The 19,441-nt window shown below is 50.4% G+C and overlaps 9 protein-coding genes across 9 annotated transcripts; 4 read left to right on the forward strand and 5 right to left on the reverse strand.

Annotated features, from left to right (window-relative positions):
• Nucleotides 1-1,012: 1,012 nt before the first annotated feature.
• On the forward strand, nt 1,013-2,011 carry KD926_007752 (class I SAM-dependent methyltransferase; the record flags this gene model as incomplete). The annotated part of the gene is made up of 1 exon (XM_053100634.1): nt 1,013-2,011. One exon carries the CDS (start codon nt 1,013-1,015, stop codon nt 2,009-2,011), a length of 999 nt encoding a protein of 332 aa, XP_052955653.1.
• A 334-nt stretch (nt 2,012-2,345) lies between these two features.
• Nucleotides 2,346-2,780, reverse strand: KD926_007753 (uncharacterized protein; the record flags this gene model as incomplete). Its single annotated transcript, XM_053100635.1, has 1 exon — nt 2,346-2,780. One exon carries the CDS (start codon nt 2,778-2,780, stop codon nt 2,346-2,348), a length of 435 nt encoding a protein of 144 aa, XP_052955654.1.
• Nucleotides 2,781-3,923: 1,143 nt separating this feature from the next.
• Nucleotides 3,924-5,274, forward strand: KD926_007754 (uncharacterized protein; the record flags this gene model as incomplete). The annotated part of the gene is made up of 5 exons (XM_053100636.1): nt 3,924-4,155; nt 4,216-4,320; nt 4,385-4,635; nt 4,707-5,048; nt 5,119-5,274. The coding sequence occupies 5 exons, from the start codon at nt 3,924-3,926 to the stop codon at nt 5,272-5,274; spliced, it is 1,086 nt and encodes a 361-aa protein (XP_052955655.1).
• A 960-nt stretch (nt 5,275-6,234) lies between these two features.
• KD926_007755 (uncharacterized protein) lies at nt 6,235-6,909 on the reverse strand (the record flags this gene model as incomplete). The annotated part of the gene is made up of 5 exons (XM_053100637.1): nt 6,235-6,308; nt 6,364-6,486; nt 6,544-6,559; nt 6,630-6,686; nt 6,754-6,909. The coding sequence occupies 5 exons, from the start codon at nt 6,907-6,909 to the stop codon at nt 6,235-6,237; spliced, it is 426 nt and encodes a 141-aa protein (XP_052955656.1).
• A 1,445-nt stretch (nt 6,910-8,354) lies between these two features.
• Nucleotides 8,355-11,148, reverse strand: psoF (bifunctional monooxygenase/methyltransferase psoF; the record flags this gene model as incomplete). Its single annotated transcript, XM_053100638.1, has 2 exons — nt 8,355-10,801; nt 10,863-11,148. 2 exons carry the CDS (start codon nt 11,146-11,148, stop codon nt 8,355-8,357), a joined length of 2,733 nt encoding a protein of 910 aa, XP_052955657.1.
• Nucleotides 11,149-11,488: 340 nt separating this feature from the next.
• Nucleotides 11,489-12,040, forward strand: KD926_007757 (uncharacterized protein; the record flags this gene model as incomplete). The annotated part of the gene is made up of 1 exon (XM_053100639.1): nt 11,489-12,040. The coding sequence occupies one exon, from the start codon at nt 11,489-11,491 to the stop codon at nt 12,038-12,040; it is 552 nt and encodes a 183-aa protein (XP_052955658.1).
• A 1,343-nt stretch (nt 12,041-13,383) lies between these two features.
• Nucleotides 13,384-14,959, forward strand: fumR (Zn(II)2Cys6 domain-containing transcription factor fumR; the record flags this gene model as incomplete). Its single annotated transcript, XM_053100640.1, has 3 exons — nt 13,384-13,387; nt 13,513-13,609; nt 13,672-14,959. The coding sequence occupies 3 exons, from the start codon at nt 13,384-13,386 to the stop codon at nt 14,957-14,959; spliced, it is 1,389 nt and encodes a 462-aa protein (XP_052955659.1).
• Nucleotides 14,960-15,116: 157 nt separating this feature from the next.
• Nucleotides 15,117-15,654, reverse strand: KD926_007759 (EthD domain-containing protein; the record flags this gene model as incomplete). The annotated part of the gene is made up of 2 exons (XM_053100641.1): nt 15,117-15,428; nt 15,493-15,654. The coding sequence occupies 2 exons, from the start codon at nt 15,652-15,654 to the stop codon at nt 15,117-15,119; spliced, it is 474 nt and encodes a 157-aa protein (XP_052955660.1).
• A 1,102-nt stretch (nt 15,655-16,756) lies between these two features.
• Nucleotides 16,757-18,149, reverse strand: fpaI (putative methionine aminopeptidase, type I; the record flags this gene model as incomplete). Its single annotated transcript, XM_053100642.1, has 4 exons — nt 16,757-16,869; nt 16,923-17,469; nt 17,524-17,937; nt 17,997-18,149. The coding sequence occupies 4 exons, from the start codon at nt 18,147-18,149 to the stop codon at nt 16,757-16,759; spliced, it is 1,227 nt and encodes a 408-aa protein (XP_052955661.1).
• Nucleotides 18,150-19,441: the final 1,292 nt, after the last annotated feature.

Raw genomic sequence — 19,441 nt, forward strand, 5'->3', positions numbered from 1 at the left:
TGTAGGATTTCTTTTTGATTTTCACGAGAGCAGACAGAATGCAAATGCCCTGATCCCAACCACTCAAGCCAAGAACATGTCTCGTTCATGCATCAGCAGCCAAATTTCCCACTTGCTCTCAGCCTTAGAGACGCGTGCACCGATACTTCTCCCAAAGGGGTTATCACTTACTAAAAGAGTGGGGAACTCATGCATGAACTGCGTCTTAGGAAACCATCCGGCCAAGCTCCGGACAGTTCGTTGGCAAATCAAAATTTGGTGTTCTCCAAGCCAGCGAACCTGCAGATGTGGAGAAGTCATTTACCTAAGACAAACCCATAGATAGGATGTGCGCTCAGCTCAGCTGCGCCGACACCCGGCGTAGATTTGTTTGTGTTTGCTTTTGAGGAACCCTGTGGAGAGCTGGCGGGGGCTGCATGGGATTTCAATTTGGGTAATGAGATACAGCCTTTGCATATTCCATTCTGAAGTCGAGGAGGTGGCTAGTTAATCGAGTTGTGTTGTTGACGTCAGTGATTTTGATTGTTTGCAGGGGTCAATCATGCTAGAGGATAGGTCTTTCGCGTGCTCTACGAAGTACACCGATGTACTCGGTCAAGCTGAGGATTAATGCTCTACCTTTGAACAACCCTTGATTACTGTCAGCAAACCTTAGTCTTTGAGTTCTCGCCATGAGTCTCTATCTTTTACAGCATACAAAACCCTTGAAGAATTCTCGTCTCCAACCTATGGTTCTGGCTTATCCTAGCCATGCCCACCAGCGCTAGTTCCTCGAACCAATTTAGTTTGATCTTCGCATTCTTCATTCCTTTAGCGCTGACTTGTCCACTCCATTTCCCCGCCTCCGATCATTCCACCGCCGCAGAACTAATTCCGTATTCAGATCAACATCATTTGCGTTGTGCATCTGCACGACACCCCGCCTAATCTACAGAAGTTGATTGAACCCCTACAGTGAACCCTTCAAAACCCAACCCAACCAAATAAGTGCCAAACCTTAAAGAAAACCAGGATGCCCTCAATCCAACCCCCCATCGAAGTCGACCCCGACGAAACCGACCACCCCTCCACCGACTCCACCAGCACCTCTCTGGCCTCGTCCATCCTCCAGTACGAATACCGCCATGGCCGACGGTACGCGCACGCCTCCTCCTCCCCCTCCTCGGGCTCCATCCCCGCAACCGGAGGAACGTATTACTTCCCCAACGACCAGCCCGAGCAAGACCGGTTAGACATGATCCACCACGTCTTCTTCCGCCTCCTCGGCGATCGGCTCTTTCTCGCGCCAATCGACTTGACGGGAAAACGCGTCCTCGATATCGGCACCGGAACAGGCACTTGGGCGCTGGACGTTGGCGACGCGTACCCGGGCGCCGAGGCCGTCGTGGGCGTCGATATCAGCCCCATCCAGCCGGCGTGGGTGCCGCCCAACGTGAAGTTCTATGTAGACGATGTGGAGAAGTCGTGGGTCGAGAATACTCCCTACGACTTCATCCACTGTAGGTATATGGCTGGGTCGATTCGGGACTGGGCCCTTTTGGTGAGGCAGTGTTTCGAGAATTTGGCGTCCGGTGGATGGATTGAGTTTCATGAGACGGAGAATACGTTGTATTCGGATGATGGGAGTCTCAAGGGGGATGGGAGTAGCTATATGGTGAGGATGATGGAGGGGTTGATGCGCGCGTGCGACATGATCGGGCAGACGATGGACCCGGCGCCGAGGATTCGGCGGTGGGTGGAGGAGGCGGGGTTTGTGAATGTGAGTGTTGAGAGGGTGAAGTTGCCGGTCGGCAGCTGGCCGAAAGATGCGAGGTTGAAGGGGTGTGGGAGTTTGATGAGGGTCAATTTCGTGGAGGGTGTCGATGCCTTCACCGCGGCGCTGTTTCCGGAGATCCTGGGGTGGGAGAAGGAGCAGGTGCAGGCTTTGAATGCGGGTGTCAGGAGGGAGGCGTTGGATGGGAATGTTCATGCTATATTCGATCTGCTGGTCGTGAAGGCGCAGAAGCCGTAGGTCTGATGGTTGGATGATTTAATGATGGTAACGATGATGATTGATGATTTGCGGGCCAGAAGCTGTATACCTACATTCCTGATGATGATGATTGCAAAGATTCAATCGAGAGTGCAACAACAGATCGTAGATCCCATAATAGCCGAGTAAATACACAAAAAATGATGAAATCAACACGAAACGCCCGCATGAACCCCCAGTGCAGAGATGAATCCGGAAGAAAGATGCAAAAGAGGGGGGAGGTTTATACTCCCCGCCAGAGCACATGATACGACACCCCCGAAACCAGGCCACCAACCCCGTCCATACAACGCAAACCAACACCATCGCCCGATCAAGACTGATAAGCCCAGACATACCCCCAAGGCAGCAGCTCCTCCATGCCCACAACCCTCAATACCTTCTCCCGGCCCTCTTCCGCGTCTGCCTGATCCACGACAACCCCGATCCCCGGCCACAAGTCCGCCAGCACCTGCCGGCATCGACCACACGGACTCAGCACCTTTCCGCTATTATCGACCGCCACGATCGTCGTCAACTGTATCTCCGTGCTCAATCCGACCCCGACGCCCGCGGCCGCTGCGGCGCCCAGCACGACCAGTTCGGCACACGGGCCGCCCGTGAAGTGGTAGACATTGAGGCCTGTGTGGATGCGCCCGCTGGAATCCATGGCTGCGCTGGCGACCGAGTGGGTATCGGATTTAGGGACAGAGTCGATGAGATTGCTCGCTATTTCGAGGAGGATTGTTGCGTTTGCGTCGGCGGACATTTTGGTGGGTAGGTGGTTTGTTTTTTCGGGTTCTTTCTTCGGGATGCGATTTATCCAGAGCAGGAGATAGGAGATGAGGGAGAGACACATTATGATGTAAACGGGGCAGGGAACCGGGGTGGACTGATTTATATACATGCTACATGCGTTGTACGACGTTGTGGTACGTGTCTCGAGGCAAGATCCGAACAACTGGACGAGTGGAGATGCTCGGCATCCGATTTGGGCTGTCGGGGGGCGTCCAATCCGCTTGTGCCGTCGAGATGATGGTAGGTGCCTGGAAGTAGAGGGAGGACTGGGCAGGTTAATTGATGTTTCTATACCAGGAGCCAATTTTTCTTACTTTTTTTCCTCCTACGTAAGATGCGCTGTTTAGGTACCTGCCTTAGTAGAAACATCCCTAGAAACACTCCGATTGGGGAGCTCGGGGCGCGGTACCAAATGTAAAAGCTTGGCTGAGGATTAGGTAGGCTCCTGTACCTAAAGGCCGATCGTCAACATCGCATGCTACAGTAGATGGCAATGTGCACAAAAGCACACTAACGACCGCGGGCATTATTCAACTTTTCTAGCTATATACAACAATCGAAGTACGTTCAATGCGATAGGTCTAGTAATTCGAAAGTGCAGGTAAGCTAACTATACTATGGCATACGTAGAATAAGTTAGCAACGGTTATCTTGGTGCAAGTGAAGCGGTGCCAGTCCCATCTTTAAGACCCTTACCGCGGCCTATCGATATGTTCTTCCCTTCGGCTGGAGAATCTCAGACGAGGTTTAAGAGAGGATTGGCGCAGAGTGGAAAGTGGGTACAAACGGCAAATTCTTCTGCATTTGGTAACAGACCCCGTCGTCTTAGTGCCCCACAAATCTCCGTAATCATCTCAAGGAGCGCTCCATACTCAGCCGTATGTAGAATATAGTATGCATTCAGAGCCATAATGACGAAAGATCAGCTCAATTAGTTTGAAGCCCCAGGAAAATAGGAAATCCTTAGCATGCGGGGTGACTATGGAATGCGGGGAAGACCCTCTACTACAAAAGAAACGACGAGTTGTTCGATTTCTGCGAAGGAAAGGTAGCAGGAGTTAATAATAATAGATTTTGTTGATAATTCCGAATAGCGCGTGCTTCATTTGGAGATATGGCGACGCCTTCAAGAAAATCCGGCACCTCATCTGAGCATCTGGAAACTTTGCCTGGTGCTCAAAGTCTACCCAATGCGTCTTGTTTACCGCAAGGACACAATCCCCAGGAACAGCCATGGATTCAATCTTACAAAGCTCGTTATCCTCGCTGGCTTACTGGTAATAAGTTGCTATGGATGGCTTCAATATTTGGATCGCTCGGTGACGCTTTGTTTGGATTTGACCAAGGTACGCGTGTATGTTCTCCGTGTCAACAGAGCGAAAGCTGCTAACTAATGAGATACATAGGAATCATGGCTGGACTCCTTGTCAATTCGACCTGGGTGAAACAATATCTATCCGACAGAGGAGGGGCCAATGGGACCACGGATGATGTCAACGCTTCACTGACAGGTACGTCGCTTGCCGCACATGCAAACCATCTGATTAGGGCAAACATGACGGAATAGATGCTCAGTTATCATTGTTTCATATCTTCAAATCGCAGCGGCTATCGCAGCCCTCTTTTCCGGAACCCTGGCAGACAAATTAGGGCGAAAACGATGTGTCAGAATGGGAGAATCTCTTAATCTCGTAGCAGCTATCATACAGTGCTTGCCGCCTAATCTGGCTGCATTCATCACCGGGAGAACCCTTCAAGGATTTGCAGTCGGCATGCTGTCGATGACAATGCCGATTATTCAAGCTGAGATTGATCGACCCCATCGCGTACATACAATCAGCCCTAGTCCTCCCCTTTTCTGCTTCAACAATTGTTTGCTGACCTTTATTTGAACCAGCGTGGTCTCTTAGTCGGGATTGAATACAGCTTTCTGATTTCTAGCTACATGCTGTCATGTTGGATCAACTATGCTGTTTATTATCCCATCCCAAGCAACGAATATTTCCGAACTCCATTCTGTGCCCAGATGGGTCTCGCAACAGTTCTTGTTTTCATGTCATTTTTCCTTCCAGAAACACCTCGCTGGCTTGCGAGATACGGATTCTTGTCCGAATGCAAGCAAACCTTGGCGGACCTTCATGCGAATGGTGATACCACAGACCCGGATATCCAAAATGTAATCCTTGAGATACAGCAGGCCGTCTTCTATGAGGGTGGGCTTGGAAAGGTTCGTTGGTCGGTAAGTGGGCTTTAATAATCTTATTGTGTCATATAGAAAAGAGCGCTTATCATGCTTTGAACCTGATTAGGATATGTTTGGTCGTTACCGTCACCAAACCGTGATGGCAATATCGGCTCAAATGTTCGCCCAGTTGAATGGTATCAACGTAATTTCGTTTTACCTTCCAGGCACGTTGTCCAAGGCCGGTTATACCACCGATCAGCGATCCTACGTGGGCGCATAGAGCCATCGCTCTAGCCGCCAAAGTGGCCAAAGTGACCGACTTTGCCTACGGACCTAATGAATATCGTACCAAAGAACAATGGGAGTTTCTAATGCAATACCTTCACGACTGGGAGAGCCTACGACTGCCTTCCTTCCGGCCCATCTTCTGCGGGAGCGGTAGAAGTGCCACATCTGCTCATTTCCCAAGGTTGCATTTCTGCAGTGATTATCATGTTGCTGCTAGTCAGTATACTGAACTTTCTCGTATTCTACTGTTTGCGTCGGATCCGAGTGCCTATCAAATACGCATTGGGAGACTAGCTCAACGACGAAATCACGACGACGCTATTAGGCAGTCGGTTCGGTTGATCTGTGGGGTGGCTTTGGCTAATAGACAATATATGCCGGCGCGTTCAACCGCAGGATTGGTCATTTCTATGTGTGGGGAGCTATTTTCCGACAGAAGTGAAACTAAAGTGCTGCTGGAGCTGCTAACGGAGGCCGAATCCCATCTAGGGTGGCCGTGCTTGAAGTTGAAAGATGAGCTAAAGCAACTGTGGAAGCTGAGTGATCCTGAATAATATGACTGCTGTATTGTCATGGCCTTGAAACTACTATGGTTATTTTGCTTTCCTGTTCGTCATTATAATCGCCCTCGATGACCCCTTGCGGGATGTCCATCAATATGATTGCAACATAACAAGATACGAAGGAATGGAGTCAAAACAACTGTATATTGAGCATCATCGATGGATAACTGATATGTTTCATATAGTCAATTTATCAAAGACAGAAACCATTTCCAACATAATAATAGTTGAGTGCTTTGATGAAAATAACTTATTCTTTTCCCTTCTTTGGTCGCCTTTACCCGCACCGCGTTGTAGTCCTCGGTTTGTGGGAGAGGTGCAAAAAGACTTGGGCATTCCCACAGAGAAACCAAGCTCTGATCCCTGCAAAGCTCCACGTGTCGGGCAATTTACGAGTCAACTTTCTTAGCACCTTTGTAGCCATTTTTGCGGTCATCTCCAAGAAAGCCGAGGATGAAAAACTCTGCCCATCTGGTTAGCTTTTTAGAAGGTACATAATAATATGACGTGCTTCTTACCGGCCAGGTTTAGCTTCTGGTCCCCAGTTACATCCGCTTCCCTGAACTCGACTGCAAGTGTCTTGTAAGTTGTCTCGTCGTTAGGTCTCCAGACTTGGCACAGTTCTTGCAGGGTAACGCGTCCTGGTGGTGCGGTCAGCTTTTGCGATCGTGTATTTTATTCGCAGATCTATATCTTACCGTCACCGTCAAAGTCCTATATAAAGAAGCGATTTTTAGTATTACTCAACAACTTTAGTGCTATTGATGGGATGGCTTAGACTTACTGCTTTATAGAAATCAGCAAGAAAATCTCGAATGAGGTTTGACAAGTAGTAAATGTTCTGCAGATCTGTATTAGCGAATTCGACGGAAGACCCAGTAAACACATGCATCCAAATGGGCTCTAACCTTCGGATCCTCCTGTTTGAGCTCCTCCAGACAAGCCTGCTTGGTCTTGTTGTTCTCCCCTGCTTCCTTGTTCCTGAGCTCATCTAGCGCTGCCGCCCTCCCAGAACTGTACCCCTCACTCCTGCCAGCGTTTCTGCCAACCTCGTACCAAGACATGACTATGGCTGTAGTTTCCAGAAAAGACTCAGTGATAGGTAGTAGATCTGAGACGTGAAGAAGAAAGCTAAGGCTAATGGTGAGATATGGATAGCTTGAGAAACGAGAAATGCCCATGGACCTAAATGAGAGCACACTTATATATGTGTTTCCTTGAGCTTGGGCGTCATTTTCAAGTGTATGCTCAGTGGTAAAAGGTGCCATTGCCGGGGATAGCCTGCAGTCGCCAACACGGCCGCGACAAGCGCAAGTCTGCATTGTCAGCAGTAGGTGCGCTTCTACTGCCTAAAACCGTCTAATTCAAGCCCACAGGAACTTCAGGATCGACCTTGGTGATTTAACGCGGAATTTGGGGATAGAACGGGCCTGTGTAGCGACACAAATAAAATTTGTTTTTCTTTCTATACTACATACTATCTTGAATGTACAAAGTGTGTTATTCAAATTAGTTCTGATTATGCCTACTCTAGAAAGTGACAGCGATTTTGTGAAGAAGCAGGAAATTATTCCTCATGTGTATGTATGAAATCACCAAGTAGGGCAACCAGTAAGAAACATATAAACATCATAGAAATCATGATCGACTCTAAGTGTTCAGTAATTTAGATACGGGCTTGTGGCTTGCTCTTGGCAATTCAAGACTTTCGGAGATCGGTGGCCAGAGGCTGTTATTCGCTCGCGTAACCGCGCATATGGGCTGCATATGATGAATCACCAAAGATTCTGGCCAGGCCTTTTCAACTCTGACGTTGGATCCCAGTCTTGCAATCAGTTTGAAGAATACCGAGTAGGGAACGGCCTGGGCTAGAGCAATGAAAGTGGTATCATCTATGGTACAGCAATCGGCTCACTGAGAAAGAAATTCCAGACTCTTGGCTGTTTGGCTGTGACGAGTGGAATAATACCTCAAGCACCCACACCTGCCTCGGAAATATCATTACCGGAAATAAGATATAGTGCTGTAAAATGCCTAACGTATTGCCTAACCGAGAGAACCGCTCTTCCCGCTGCTTGGGCACTCTTGACAACCTTCCTACACGGGACAAAGGGTATATTTTGGTTTTGGGTTCGAGATAATACTCTTTAAATTCTGTCCCTGTCAATGTTGTGACCGGGCCTCTTTATATACTGGTTTGATGTTGGATATGCACCTCCCGGGTAAAACTAACATATACTTTGTGCTTGTGTACTAGGTACGTGATACACTCTTCGACAACTAATCCCCAACTCCCCAAAGTTGCTCCTTTCTCTACCTAGATGCCTTTTTTATAGGTTACCATAAGGCAGATACTATTGTACCTACCTTACCGATATCACTATTGGTTAACACGATATAGAGTGAGCTTGCTTGGCGTTATTCATATAGATTTTAGAAAGCAAGCGACGCACGATTCGTCTTGTAGGTACCACTAAAGAAACAACGACAAAATATCAATCCTACAACATTAAATCCCACCAGGAGCCGCGAGAGCAGTAGACAACAGAAGAGCACTATGTCTTTCTGGTTCTGGCAAATCGTAAGCTGCTAGATCGACGCCAGAGAAGCCAGCCTTTTTCAGCTGCTTGTTCCATTGCTCTGCAGATTGCAGGGGGCTCTCCGTTCTACCCTCATCGACACCAAGCCACCAGCCAGCCAGCGGACCAAAAGCCATGTTGAAGTAAGGGGTTAAACGAGTCAGTTCGACCAGTCCGAGCACACCGCCGGGCTTCAGCAGCTTGTGAATGTTACCCAATGACTTAGTGAGCGACCTCGTCGCGTGTACGACGTTCGCCGCAATGATCAAGTCATATGAGTGCTCTTCGAATCCTTGCTTGGCGGGGTCATTTTCCACGTTTAGAGTTTTGAATGTGAGCAGACCGTCCCAAACTTTCAGGGTACTTTGACCCGTCTTAAAGAAGCCATGTGAGATGTCTGTATACATATACTGCGAACAGAAGGATTCACCGTTCGGACTGCATGCGTTCAGCACTTGGAAGGTCGTACCTCCTGTGCCAGCGCCGACCTCTAGGATCCTTAGGCCTTTCTTACGACTGGTGAGTATCTTAGCATATTCGGCCACGTATCTGTTGGGTCTGGCGCCCTCGTCGGAAAGATACATCCGGAATAGGAGGTTATCTCTGAGCATATGGAAAAGCGAATTGGTTTGGCCGGTCAACATGCGAACTATCTCTGGCCCAATGCGGGATATCGCTTCGCCTTCGATGCCCAGTTTCGAAGTGAGCGCTTGTAGGTCTTCCTTGGTGCTTGGGCTCTGCTCAATAAGCGCCTGTCCTGACTCGGACTCTAAAAACCCTTGCATCACCTTCCACCAGCGGACTCGGTGGTCCTGTTTCACGACCAGTTCGCGGTCCTGCACCTCCTTGACAGCCCAGTCGATATACCGGGCACAGGCTGCCGAGCCGACGTTGAATTTTTCGGCCGCGGACATTCCAATGTCATCAGATTGCATGGGCATGACAACCGACTCCAGCACCTCCGCAGTAATTGGGACTCCGCCCACGGAGGTCGCCTGACCGAAGGTATCTTCTTCCACTGGAGCAGTATCCTCATCTTCGTCCGTGACTGTGCGAGCAGTAAACTCCATACCGGACCATTCCGTGTTCAGCTCTCTGTCGAGCCACGACTTCCACCCTTGGACGCCGCCAAAGTAAAACATAACTTTAGCAGGCTTGCCCGGGATACTGGTGCTAACGAACCAAGAGCGGTGCTCGGTGGCGGGCTTGGAGATCCAGACAGAATTCCACAGCCCGTCAGCATGGTCCGTCCATGCATCCACAGCTTTCTCAGTGACATTAACAGTCGCCAGCTTGTTATTATCCATGTGACCAATCGTTTTGCCGATCCAATCCATGGCGATCTCGAGCATCACTGGCTGATTGCCTGCCGGCATGTGAGGGCCGCAAACGATGAACATGTTGGGAAATCCATTGACCAGCACACCAGCGAAAGTGCCCAGTCTGTCGCTCCAATGTTGCTTTAAGGATTCTCCATGGCTACCAGTAATCTCCATTTGGTTCAGCGCCCCCGTACCGGCATCGAATCCTACCGCAAAAATGATCATATCAAACTCGTATTCCGCACCGGAGCTAATCCGAATTCCTTTCTCGCACAGCTCAATCTCGTCTCGACTGATGTCGACCAGTTTGACGTTGGGTCGATTGAAGGTCTCAAAGTAGTGATGTCCGGACGGCGGACGCTTGGCACCGAACGGATATTTGGGACACAGGATCTCTGCCTTCTTCTGGTCCTTCACGATGGCGCGAATTTTCTGGCGGATGAATTCCGCGCACTGCTCGTTGGTCTCGGGGTCCATAAACACATCATCAAATGTCTCCATCTGGAAGTTAAAAATGCCGCGTTCCCAGCCATCGTCGAAGACTTGTCGGATCTGGTCGGGGTCCGTCCCCTTGAGGGTTCTCCCAGATGCTCTGCAGGCGTGGCCGGCGAGATTCATCGATGCCATTTCCCAAGTGGTATCGTGGTTCTTCTTGATGTCGACGACCTGGTACTCATCGATGGCATAATTGCGCCCAGGAAGCACGTAGTTCGGTGTGCGTTGAAACACAGTCAGTTCCTGGGCGGCGGGCGCAAGTTTAGGAATGAGATGGACGCCTGTGGAACCCGTGCCCACAATGGCGACACGCTTTCCTTGGATATCCACCTTGTGTGCAGGCCAGGTGGACGCCTGGTACCACTCGCCGGTGTATGTCTGGAGTCCCGGGAAATCCGGAACTTTGGGAACCGACAAGTTTCCCGTGGCCGGGAGAAAGTAGCGACAGGTAGTGGACACTCCATTAGCCGTGGTGATCGTCCAGATTCTCTCACTGTCACTGTAGCGTGCGGACGCGACTCGTGTACCAAATTCGATATACCTTCGCAGATCGTAGCGGTCTGCCTCGTTGTTAGCTCTATAGGTATCCTTTGCCTTTGCGCTAGCGCAGTCCCAACTGACCCACAACACGACCCAAGTATTGTTGAATTTCTTCCTGTGTCGGATATCTTTCTTTAAAGTTCCATTCCTCGAGCAAGTCCGGGGTAAAATTGAAAATGTAAACCCAAGCCTCGCCATCCGTCCGGGACCCGGGATAGCGATTGTAGTACCAGGTTCCTCCTACATCTTGTGCCGCGTCGAAACACTTGACGGACTGGCCCCGGTTCCGTAATTCCCAGAGGGACCTGATACCGCTGAAGCCGGCACCAATGACGATCGCGTCGTAATCTATCCTCTTGTGCGGCATGATGAACTATCCGAGAAGAATACAAGGTGACATTTACCATGTTCGAGCATAGTATGTGAAAACCGACATGTTTTGAATCCGCTCGTTAGAGCGGTTACTACCGAGGGTCCTTCGGTATCGGGCGAATACTAGTCAATCCGAAGGATTCTAGGTCCTGGTTGGGACTTTTTGCCAATTCGGTGGTTCGGACCTACCCAGATTTGGGAATCCACCTGTCATGCAATCCATCGGACCGAACCAGTCGGCCCTGCATCGGTCCTTCGATGGGCTTATACGCCTCCGGCCGGACGCGTTGCAGCTGCAACAATAAAGGCCCCGTGAAGGGCAACTACACAGATCGATGGACCTCCAAAAGTACCCAATCATGACATGTCTCTTCATTACCGATAATGCTCCTCAGATGGGTGTCGCCTTCCTCCGCGTGTCGCCGCTCGTCATTTCGTCTGCGTCCCTCATGTTCAGCTGGGCGCAAGACATCTCGCTCGGCGCCTTCCTGCATCCCTCGCTGCGGAAGGATCCCGCCCACCCGAGCGGCAAGATCCTACCACGATTCCTGCCGGCATTCATGAAACCGGGAATTTGGGGCATTGGATTAACGTACCCACCAGCCACCGTGCTCTGCCTAGTGAACGGGTTCAGCGGCCAAAGCTCGGAGATCCGTCATCTCTACTTCGCCGGTGCGTTGTTCAGCATCGCTCATTTCTGCTGGGGGCCGTCCATGTTTGCCATTCTGCGACGCATTCAGGATCCTACGATGGCGGGGGTCCCTAACGAGAGCGCCCTCGAGACGTGGTTGCCCCGGCATCACAGCCGGACGCTCTTGGTGAATGTGCCAGCGTTCTTGTGTATTTTTGCGGCCACAGTGGCGACCCTCACGGAGGGGTTGAAGTAATCATGCTACATCCCCTGTGGATTGCTGTTCGTCAATGCCCTGGAATTTACGTACAGTGAGCAATCCCATGTGCATCATACAATAATAGAACTTTCTGTCCCTTCCATAATCCCATTAATCTTCAGAAAATGTACAACGCATGGATGGATGGATGGATGATGTCATTTAGAGACCCTGACCCCTCGCAAATTTGAAAGCGATATGCAGGCCACCACAACTATATCTATCCTTGTGTATCTATTTACAATGTACCATTTCATGCGGACAATCTTTGAGCCTCATCACGGCCTACAGTGCGTAGGACCCTCAGTAGAGGGCAGTCCACCAGAACATAAACAACCATTTCTTTCACCCCGCACTCACATTTATCGTCCTGAAAGCGATAGAGTTCCCCGTAAGACGCCAGCCATGAATAATCAGTCCGCAAGTATATTGGTAAATATGCTTAACTTCTTAACAGCGAGATGTATAGAGGGGAGCGTGCTGTCAATCCCGCGCAAATGTTCGCCTTTTTTAGATAACCTCCATTCTTGTTCCCATTCCTTATAGATCTAATTACGAATAAACCGTTTCTCTCCCGATACTAGTCTTCAGAAGGGATGCGTTCCTTTCAGGCCGACAGCTTCTTTAGCTAGACGATCTGCTATATCAATCCCGAAATTATTAGAGTGGCCTAGAATAGGTCAACAAGGGTTATCGCACCCAGTGGGCTGCGCGGGAGTACTAATCTTAGACTTGTAAGCCGATCCCTATCATTACTTAACAGATTCTATCTCCCATAATTTGTCTAACTGTCACGGTGTCTCTAAATGAGGGGAAGACGATCAGCGGCCAAGAGAGAGGTGCATTTTTGACAGGGGTTCGGTGGAGGCATCTCCTGCGCCGCATTATTGTGGACGAATCTCGAGCCAATTGCCTTCATTCAGGTAAATAGACGCTGCCCGGGTGTGATTGCGATAATTTTACTCCACCCTTGCCTGCCTGATAGCTGGATTTGTTATTTGTCATAACCATTTTGACTTGCGGCGCAGGATGTCATGTCTCGGGGTCAGCGCTGGGGATGGTGGAAAATGGGGATGTTGTTTTCGATCCCCCCATTCATTTTAGCGCCAGGATGGGATTCCTTGTCGCCCTCTGCAGTAGTATGTGGTTGGATTGTTCTGAATTAGTTTATTTAAAATGCTGCAGGCGACCATAAGAACGCGAAATGCACGGCGGACGATCCATCGTCGGTAGCGGCCGAAAAAAATCAATGTGTGGTCAGGATACTATTTGACAGATCCAACCCTTCTTCAAATTCCCTTTGACAGAAAAGAGAAATAAGGGGATAATTCAAAGACACCATGAGTATGCTTGTTCATGATCTCGGGCTGTTGCACAGGGCATGCGACCGCTGTCACGGCCAGAAGCTACGATGCCGCCGGGAGAACAACAGTGAGCCCTGTGTCCGCTGTCAGAAAGCAGGCGTCCAGTGTGCCCCAAGGCCCGTGAGATCCAGACATCGCCCACGGGCACACACAACGCAGCAACCAACAGGAATATCGAATGCCAACCCGACACAATCCCTAGGTAAGCCCGGGTTTTCACTAGCAGATGTTGGAGGACATCTAAGAGCTAACACCTTGGCAAAGTAAATCCACCAGAGCAGACGAACAAAGACGTGCCAGCGGATTTCCATCTCTCCCCTCGAGCTTGTTAGACTTTCCCGCGGACTTGGATCTAGGACTGGACTTTGCGTCGCCGCAGTCGGAAATGGGCAATCCCCTGGAAGCGCGCGATTTGCAGTCCGGAATGGATCTAGGGCCTATTCAGAATCATCCGCAGAGTCAACCCTTTCCTCCGGAGCCACGGAGCTGTATGGGTGGGCGACTCGAACCGGAACATCAGCATGAACTCCACGCCGCATCACAAAGCTCTTATCTCCAACCCTCCACATCCACATTGCTGTCCTACGCCAAACCACCGACCGCACACTCCCAACATCGCTTGTCTCTAACCAGGACAGTGGCTCCCAAAGACAAGAACGGTCCGCCACATGAAGCGAACGAGCTTATGAACTTCGACCATGAGGACGGTACGGCGTTGAACAGCAGCGGTGAAGACACAACAGAGGATTCTGGGTGCGGGCAATCCGTCTCGAGTCGACCATATTCGAACAGCAGTGGCACCCAGAGCTCATACTCGCAACAAACGTCCAAACAGACGGGAGACATGACCTCGTGGGTTCGTAAATTGTCAGACATAAATGTGGAGCTTCATCAGCATATGCTGGCTATTCCGTCGGTCGATGTAGAGCACAGCCCGTGGACCAACTCCAAGACGAGCAACGATCCCAATTTCCCCCAGGAACTGGCAGTAGGTCGCACCTTCAAACTCTCCCATCAGTATACGGAAACTCTCAATGATATCTTCTCTCAATACAAGACCCGCCAGACACATACCGGATCGCCCCCAGCGGCGCTGACACTAGACCAACCCTCCCAGCTGCTGGTTCTATCCAGTTATCTTTGTCTAATCGAGGCGTATGACATGATCTTGCAGCACATCAAAGCATGGACAGAAGTGCGATTGACTATGGGGGGATCGACAGCGGGGGAGCACTTCCCCGTGCAACTACCCAGGCTCGCCATCGGCTGCTTTCAATTACCTGCGTCGTCGTCGACTCGGCCACTAGTCTTGATCTGCATCATCGAGGCCACTATGACACAGATCCACGACCAAATGAATGAGATGATGCGACCTGCCCGGACGATAGGCGAGCAGGGCACCCTGGGCGGTTACGGGCTGAGCGGCGTCGCCAAAGTGACGGTACAGGCAATACGGACTAAAGAAGATTCCACGATGAAACTCCTCCACGTAGTGTGGCGACTGGCGTTGCGATGTGGGGATGACAGGAAACTGGGCGCTGGCGCAGATTAGGTTAGTTATTCGACCTGGCAGAAATATAAAAACGGATTTCCCTTGTGCCATTAGCATTCTGAAAGGTCATAAGTAGGTACAATTCGTCCTGTCTCGATATTGTCAAACTCATCAGAAAAGTCAATCGCTGTCGCTTCGCCTCCTACCAAAGATCCGCCTAGGGCGCCACACTGAGCTGCGCAAACGCTGGATATTCGGGTTTACCATCTTCACCGATGTTCACCACCTTCCCATCGCTCACGTAGGTCTCTACCCACCCGATACTGATCTCGGCATGGATTCCACTAATAAAGGGCTTCTCCTTGGCCTTGAGCACCTGGAACTCCGGGTCTGACGCCCCCTTGTAGAATGTCTCCATGTCGCGGAAGTAATACTCGACCTGGGCGTCGTAGTCGCGGACCACCCAGGGGCTACCCCTTTGGGCGTTCAACTGCGCCGTCATGTCCCGGAAGGACTTCGGAGCGAAATACTACAAAATTATGTATCAGTAGCTAGTCAGACCACGCCGGTGGCGCATCGTACGAGGCACTTACGATCGAAAAACCCTCGATCCCATTCTTGGCATGAACCTTGGCCGCGCTTGCGGCATGTTGCTCGGTCACCCAGCGATGGAAGTCCTCTTCACTGACGTCTGGTTGGCGGTATTGCGCTACTGTCATGCGCAGGAGGCGTCTCTTTTGGATGGGCTCGGCCATGGTGGTAATGGGTCTGACAAAGTTTCGTGGAATGGTGGGAAACTCTGAGCTGGGTATCCCCATTGGGGGATGCAGGGTGGTGTGAGAGCTTTTGTAGCGAGTCCAGGAGGTGGACCGGCACCGTGGTCGGCGTTCGGACCTGATGCAGAGTGCAAGGTTAGATCATCTTGAAACCTTACGCTAGTAAATATCACAGTTAATCGGCGATAATCGCAAATCCGAAGAAGGCATCGTTTACGGAGAGTACCTCATTCCGAAGGGATCGTATTTACTTCCCTTCCTCTGGTGGTTCTTGCGACCTGAAGGAACTACTCCGAGCCAGACCTCTTCAAGCCGGAGAGGTACATGGTGCCCCTAAATGAGCCCGATCCCTTTGGCTACGGCCCATGAGCCTGTGCCGGCCGCTTTTTCGCGGATGTGAGCGTTTACATCACCGTCGTACGACTGCTGGCAGTATTTCAGATCCACAAGGCAAAGGATGCGCACGGGAACGAGATTCCTTTGAGTCGGTGTCGAGCATGGTCAATCGCCCCAAACCATACCAAGTCAAGACCGAGCCACGCAGCGCGTATTACGTAGGCTTTCTGCGCCGCACTGAGGTCGAGCAAGACCCGGTGGTCGGGGATGCATGTCTCCTGAATATACGACGGTGTAAGAGTCCCTCGAACCGGGCATCCATTGGACTGAACCCGTCTTCTTACGCAGGCGCTATGCTAGACTAACGACCTGGGACGGATAGTTATGCCATTCCATTGGAAGTGCATTCAATGAAATTGTTCTATCTCCAGATTTTTCGCTATGCAACCTTAGATGGGCAAAACAACTTCGTTCTATTGAATGTATTGAATTTGTATTTGGAGTGCTCTCAGTCGGGAGAGCCTCGGGAGAATGTGAAGAACGTTCAGTCATCTCGCTCTCACATGCCCTGCAATCACATTGCCATCGGCCTCACTTCCTGGGGACTTTCCTCTCATGATGTTGTTCGATCTAGCCTACGTGCTACCGTGCCTTGAAAATCTCCTATTTCTCTTTAGTTATCGGCTTCATCTGACTAATATTTCCATACTCTACTATGTTATTTAATTCGTATGTACGAGGTGGACTATGCGTTATTGCCGTTGTCGGTCGTGGGGATTGGAATCGGGCCTCCGGGAGAGTCTTCCAGTCTCGCAGTCAAGACCTCGACCCCAATTTCGGTGACCAGCAAGGTGTGTTCTCCACAGATGTTAGCGTTGGGACTCTGTACGTAATATGCATGCTGTACTCACCAAATTGAGCCGTCCGTTTGCCATCCACCGTCACGTTAGTCCAGTCATCGGGCCAATAGATTTCCCGAGGTTTTCCCAGCGTCAGAATGGGCTCGATGGTGAAAGTCATTCCGGGTTTGCACACTCCGGGCACCTTACTCTTTGCATAATGAGGGATCCATGGCGGGGGGTGGAATTCGGTGTTGATACCATGTCCACCCCAGGTCGCGTGGACGCCACAGTTTCGGGAGTTTGCATGCTTCTCAATGACCTTGCCAAAGTCTCGGAAAAGGATGCCAGGCTTCACGAGCTCGATTGCCATATCCAAACACTCTCGTGTCGTTTCCACCACCCGGACTGAGTCAGGATCGGCCTTAGCTCGATCGCCCACATAATACGTTTCGTTCAGATCAGCGTGATACCCCCCGTGATATAAGGAGATGTCGAGATTCAGGATATCGCCATCGAGAAGGATCCGCTGATCTGGAATCCCGTGACAAACCACCTCGTTCGGGGACGTACACAGCGATTTGGGGAAATGGTTATAGTTTAAGGGCGAAGGATAGGCCTGTGTGTGTTAGCAAACATATATATATATCATCGGGGTGTGAGTAACACCTACATCCCGTTCGACGCAAGCCTTGTGGCAGACCTCGTCCAGGTAATCGGTGGTAATGCCCGGCCGGAGCTCTGCTGCGGTGATGTCTAATACCTCCCGAGCTAAACGACACACCTTGCGCATGGCCTCCTGGCCCTTGGCATCGAGAATATCAATCTTCGCCCGGCTTAAGCGCCGTTCCCCCTTTGGGATGCCAGTCTCAGACCAGTCGGGGCGTCTGATCGACTTGGGAAGGGTACGCATCGGAGACAGCGGATAGACCGGTCGAACCGACCCGGTGAAGGAGTAGGTCGGGAAAGGATTGTAAAGTCCGGTAACTGGATCGGGTTCAGAGACAACCTTCGGAGGGATGATTTTGCGGAAAATACCATCCTGTATCTTGCCTTGAGCTGTTTTGTGGACGGTCTTGTGTTCGGCCTAAAGCACGAGCTCAGTCAGCGATCAGATTCCAGCCCCAATCGAATGAGGAAACCCACCCAGTTCTTCTTGAAGCAATCTTGGGAGCAGAAATAGCCATCTTTCATACCCAGCTTCAAACAGGTCGGACACTGCAAGGCTTCCGCATCATTGGCACAGTTGACTCCGAGACACTTTCTCTTCGAGGGCAGTTCGGAGGCGACGTCGCCCATGGTAGTGGCTGGGCTCGGTTCTTGGAATATGGAATGCAACGATCAAACGGAGATTTAGAGGGAGGAAGAAAATGTATGGCTCCGTTTCGCTTTTGCTAGTCAGGGGTCGGTCCATACACAGAATAGTTCGATCGTCACAGAACCAGCCTTACTTGGCTGGGAGAAATTCGTAACCAGCAAAAGTGGCATTTCATTCATGGTGGGAGGGGAGAGACGGGCGGGGAGAGACGCCATGGTCAAATTGGGCAACGGCGCCGAATGCGACGGAAGGGCACGTGATGGAGGAAACTCCGATCCTCAGCTGGCGGGAAGTTTGCCCTGTAGTCCACCCATGGATAGACTGATCATCGACCCGGTGGAGTTCGCATGGGTCCGGCCCGAAATACTTAGTTACTGGTTCCATAGGTATTGGCGAGGCGCAAAGCAATGGGCGCTGACTATTTTCTTTCCCAAAAAAATTCAAACCCAAGTTTATTCACGAGCCGGTCGCAAAAATGGCTGCCACAACCCCCGTTGAGGAGCTCAAGACGCTCAGCGGTGTGTTATGTCTCTTGTTGGACCGCTTCTTCCTAATGTAGTTTAGTGTGTCATCTGATCCACACGGTAGATGCATCTTTAGGAATTCAAGCATCTTTCCCATCTTGATCGCACCGCGATCCTGACATAAAATGAGTATTTTGAAGCTATTTCTGAGCAGGTGTGACTCTTAATCTGACAGCGACATGGCTGTGTTGCCTACTCAATCGGGAGTGAAATGCTTGAATTCTCTATGGAAAGGGGTTGAGCGCTATTGCCAAGCCGCCATATAGGGAAGGCGGACTGAGGCGGCAGCATCGCCAGCAGTTTATTTAGGCCAGACCATGTTTACAGATTAAGTGCGTGGAAAATTGCTGCTATCTATGTTATTTTCTAATTGCAAAGTATATTTTGATCTTGACCGATTTGCAGCTCCGGTGCGGTTAAATGGTGATGCATCCTTTAGGTAGTTTAATTCCCAAGTCAACCCATCATTGACCAATTACTCGAGCCTTATGAGAAAATATAATATCCGAACATTATGTAGCTTTCTTTATAAACTAAATGGAGAGCATACCCACGGATACAGGTCATCCACCCAGACAACATGCTACACGCGTTACCATTGGAGATTCTTTATATGGTTGCTGATTTGGTTCGTCTACCGCCCTCTTCGTTGCTCAATCAGACAGATGCTGATTATATCTTAGCTACCATGGTATACCGTTCGATTGATCAGTCAGGTCTCTACAGGCTTATACGCCATCCTGGTACCT

The sequence above is a fragment of the Aspergillus affinis genome, assembly GCF_023601865.1.
Source record: "Aspergillus affinis strain CMG 70 chromosome Unknown NODE_48_length_219146_cov_87_397053, whole genome shotgun sequence".
Taxonomy (NCBI): domain Eukaryota; kingdom Fungi; phylum Ascomycota; class Eurotiomycetes; order Eurotiales; family Aspergillaceae; genus Aspergillus; species Aspergillus affinis.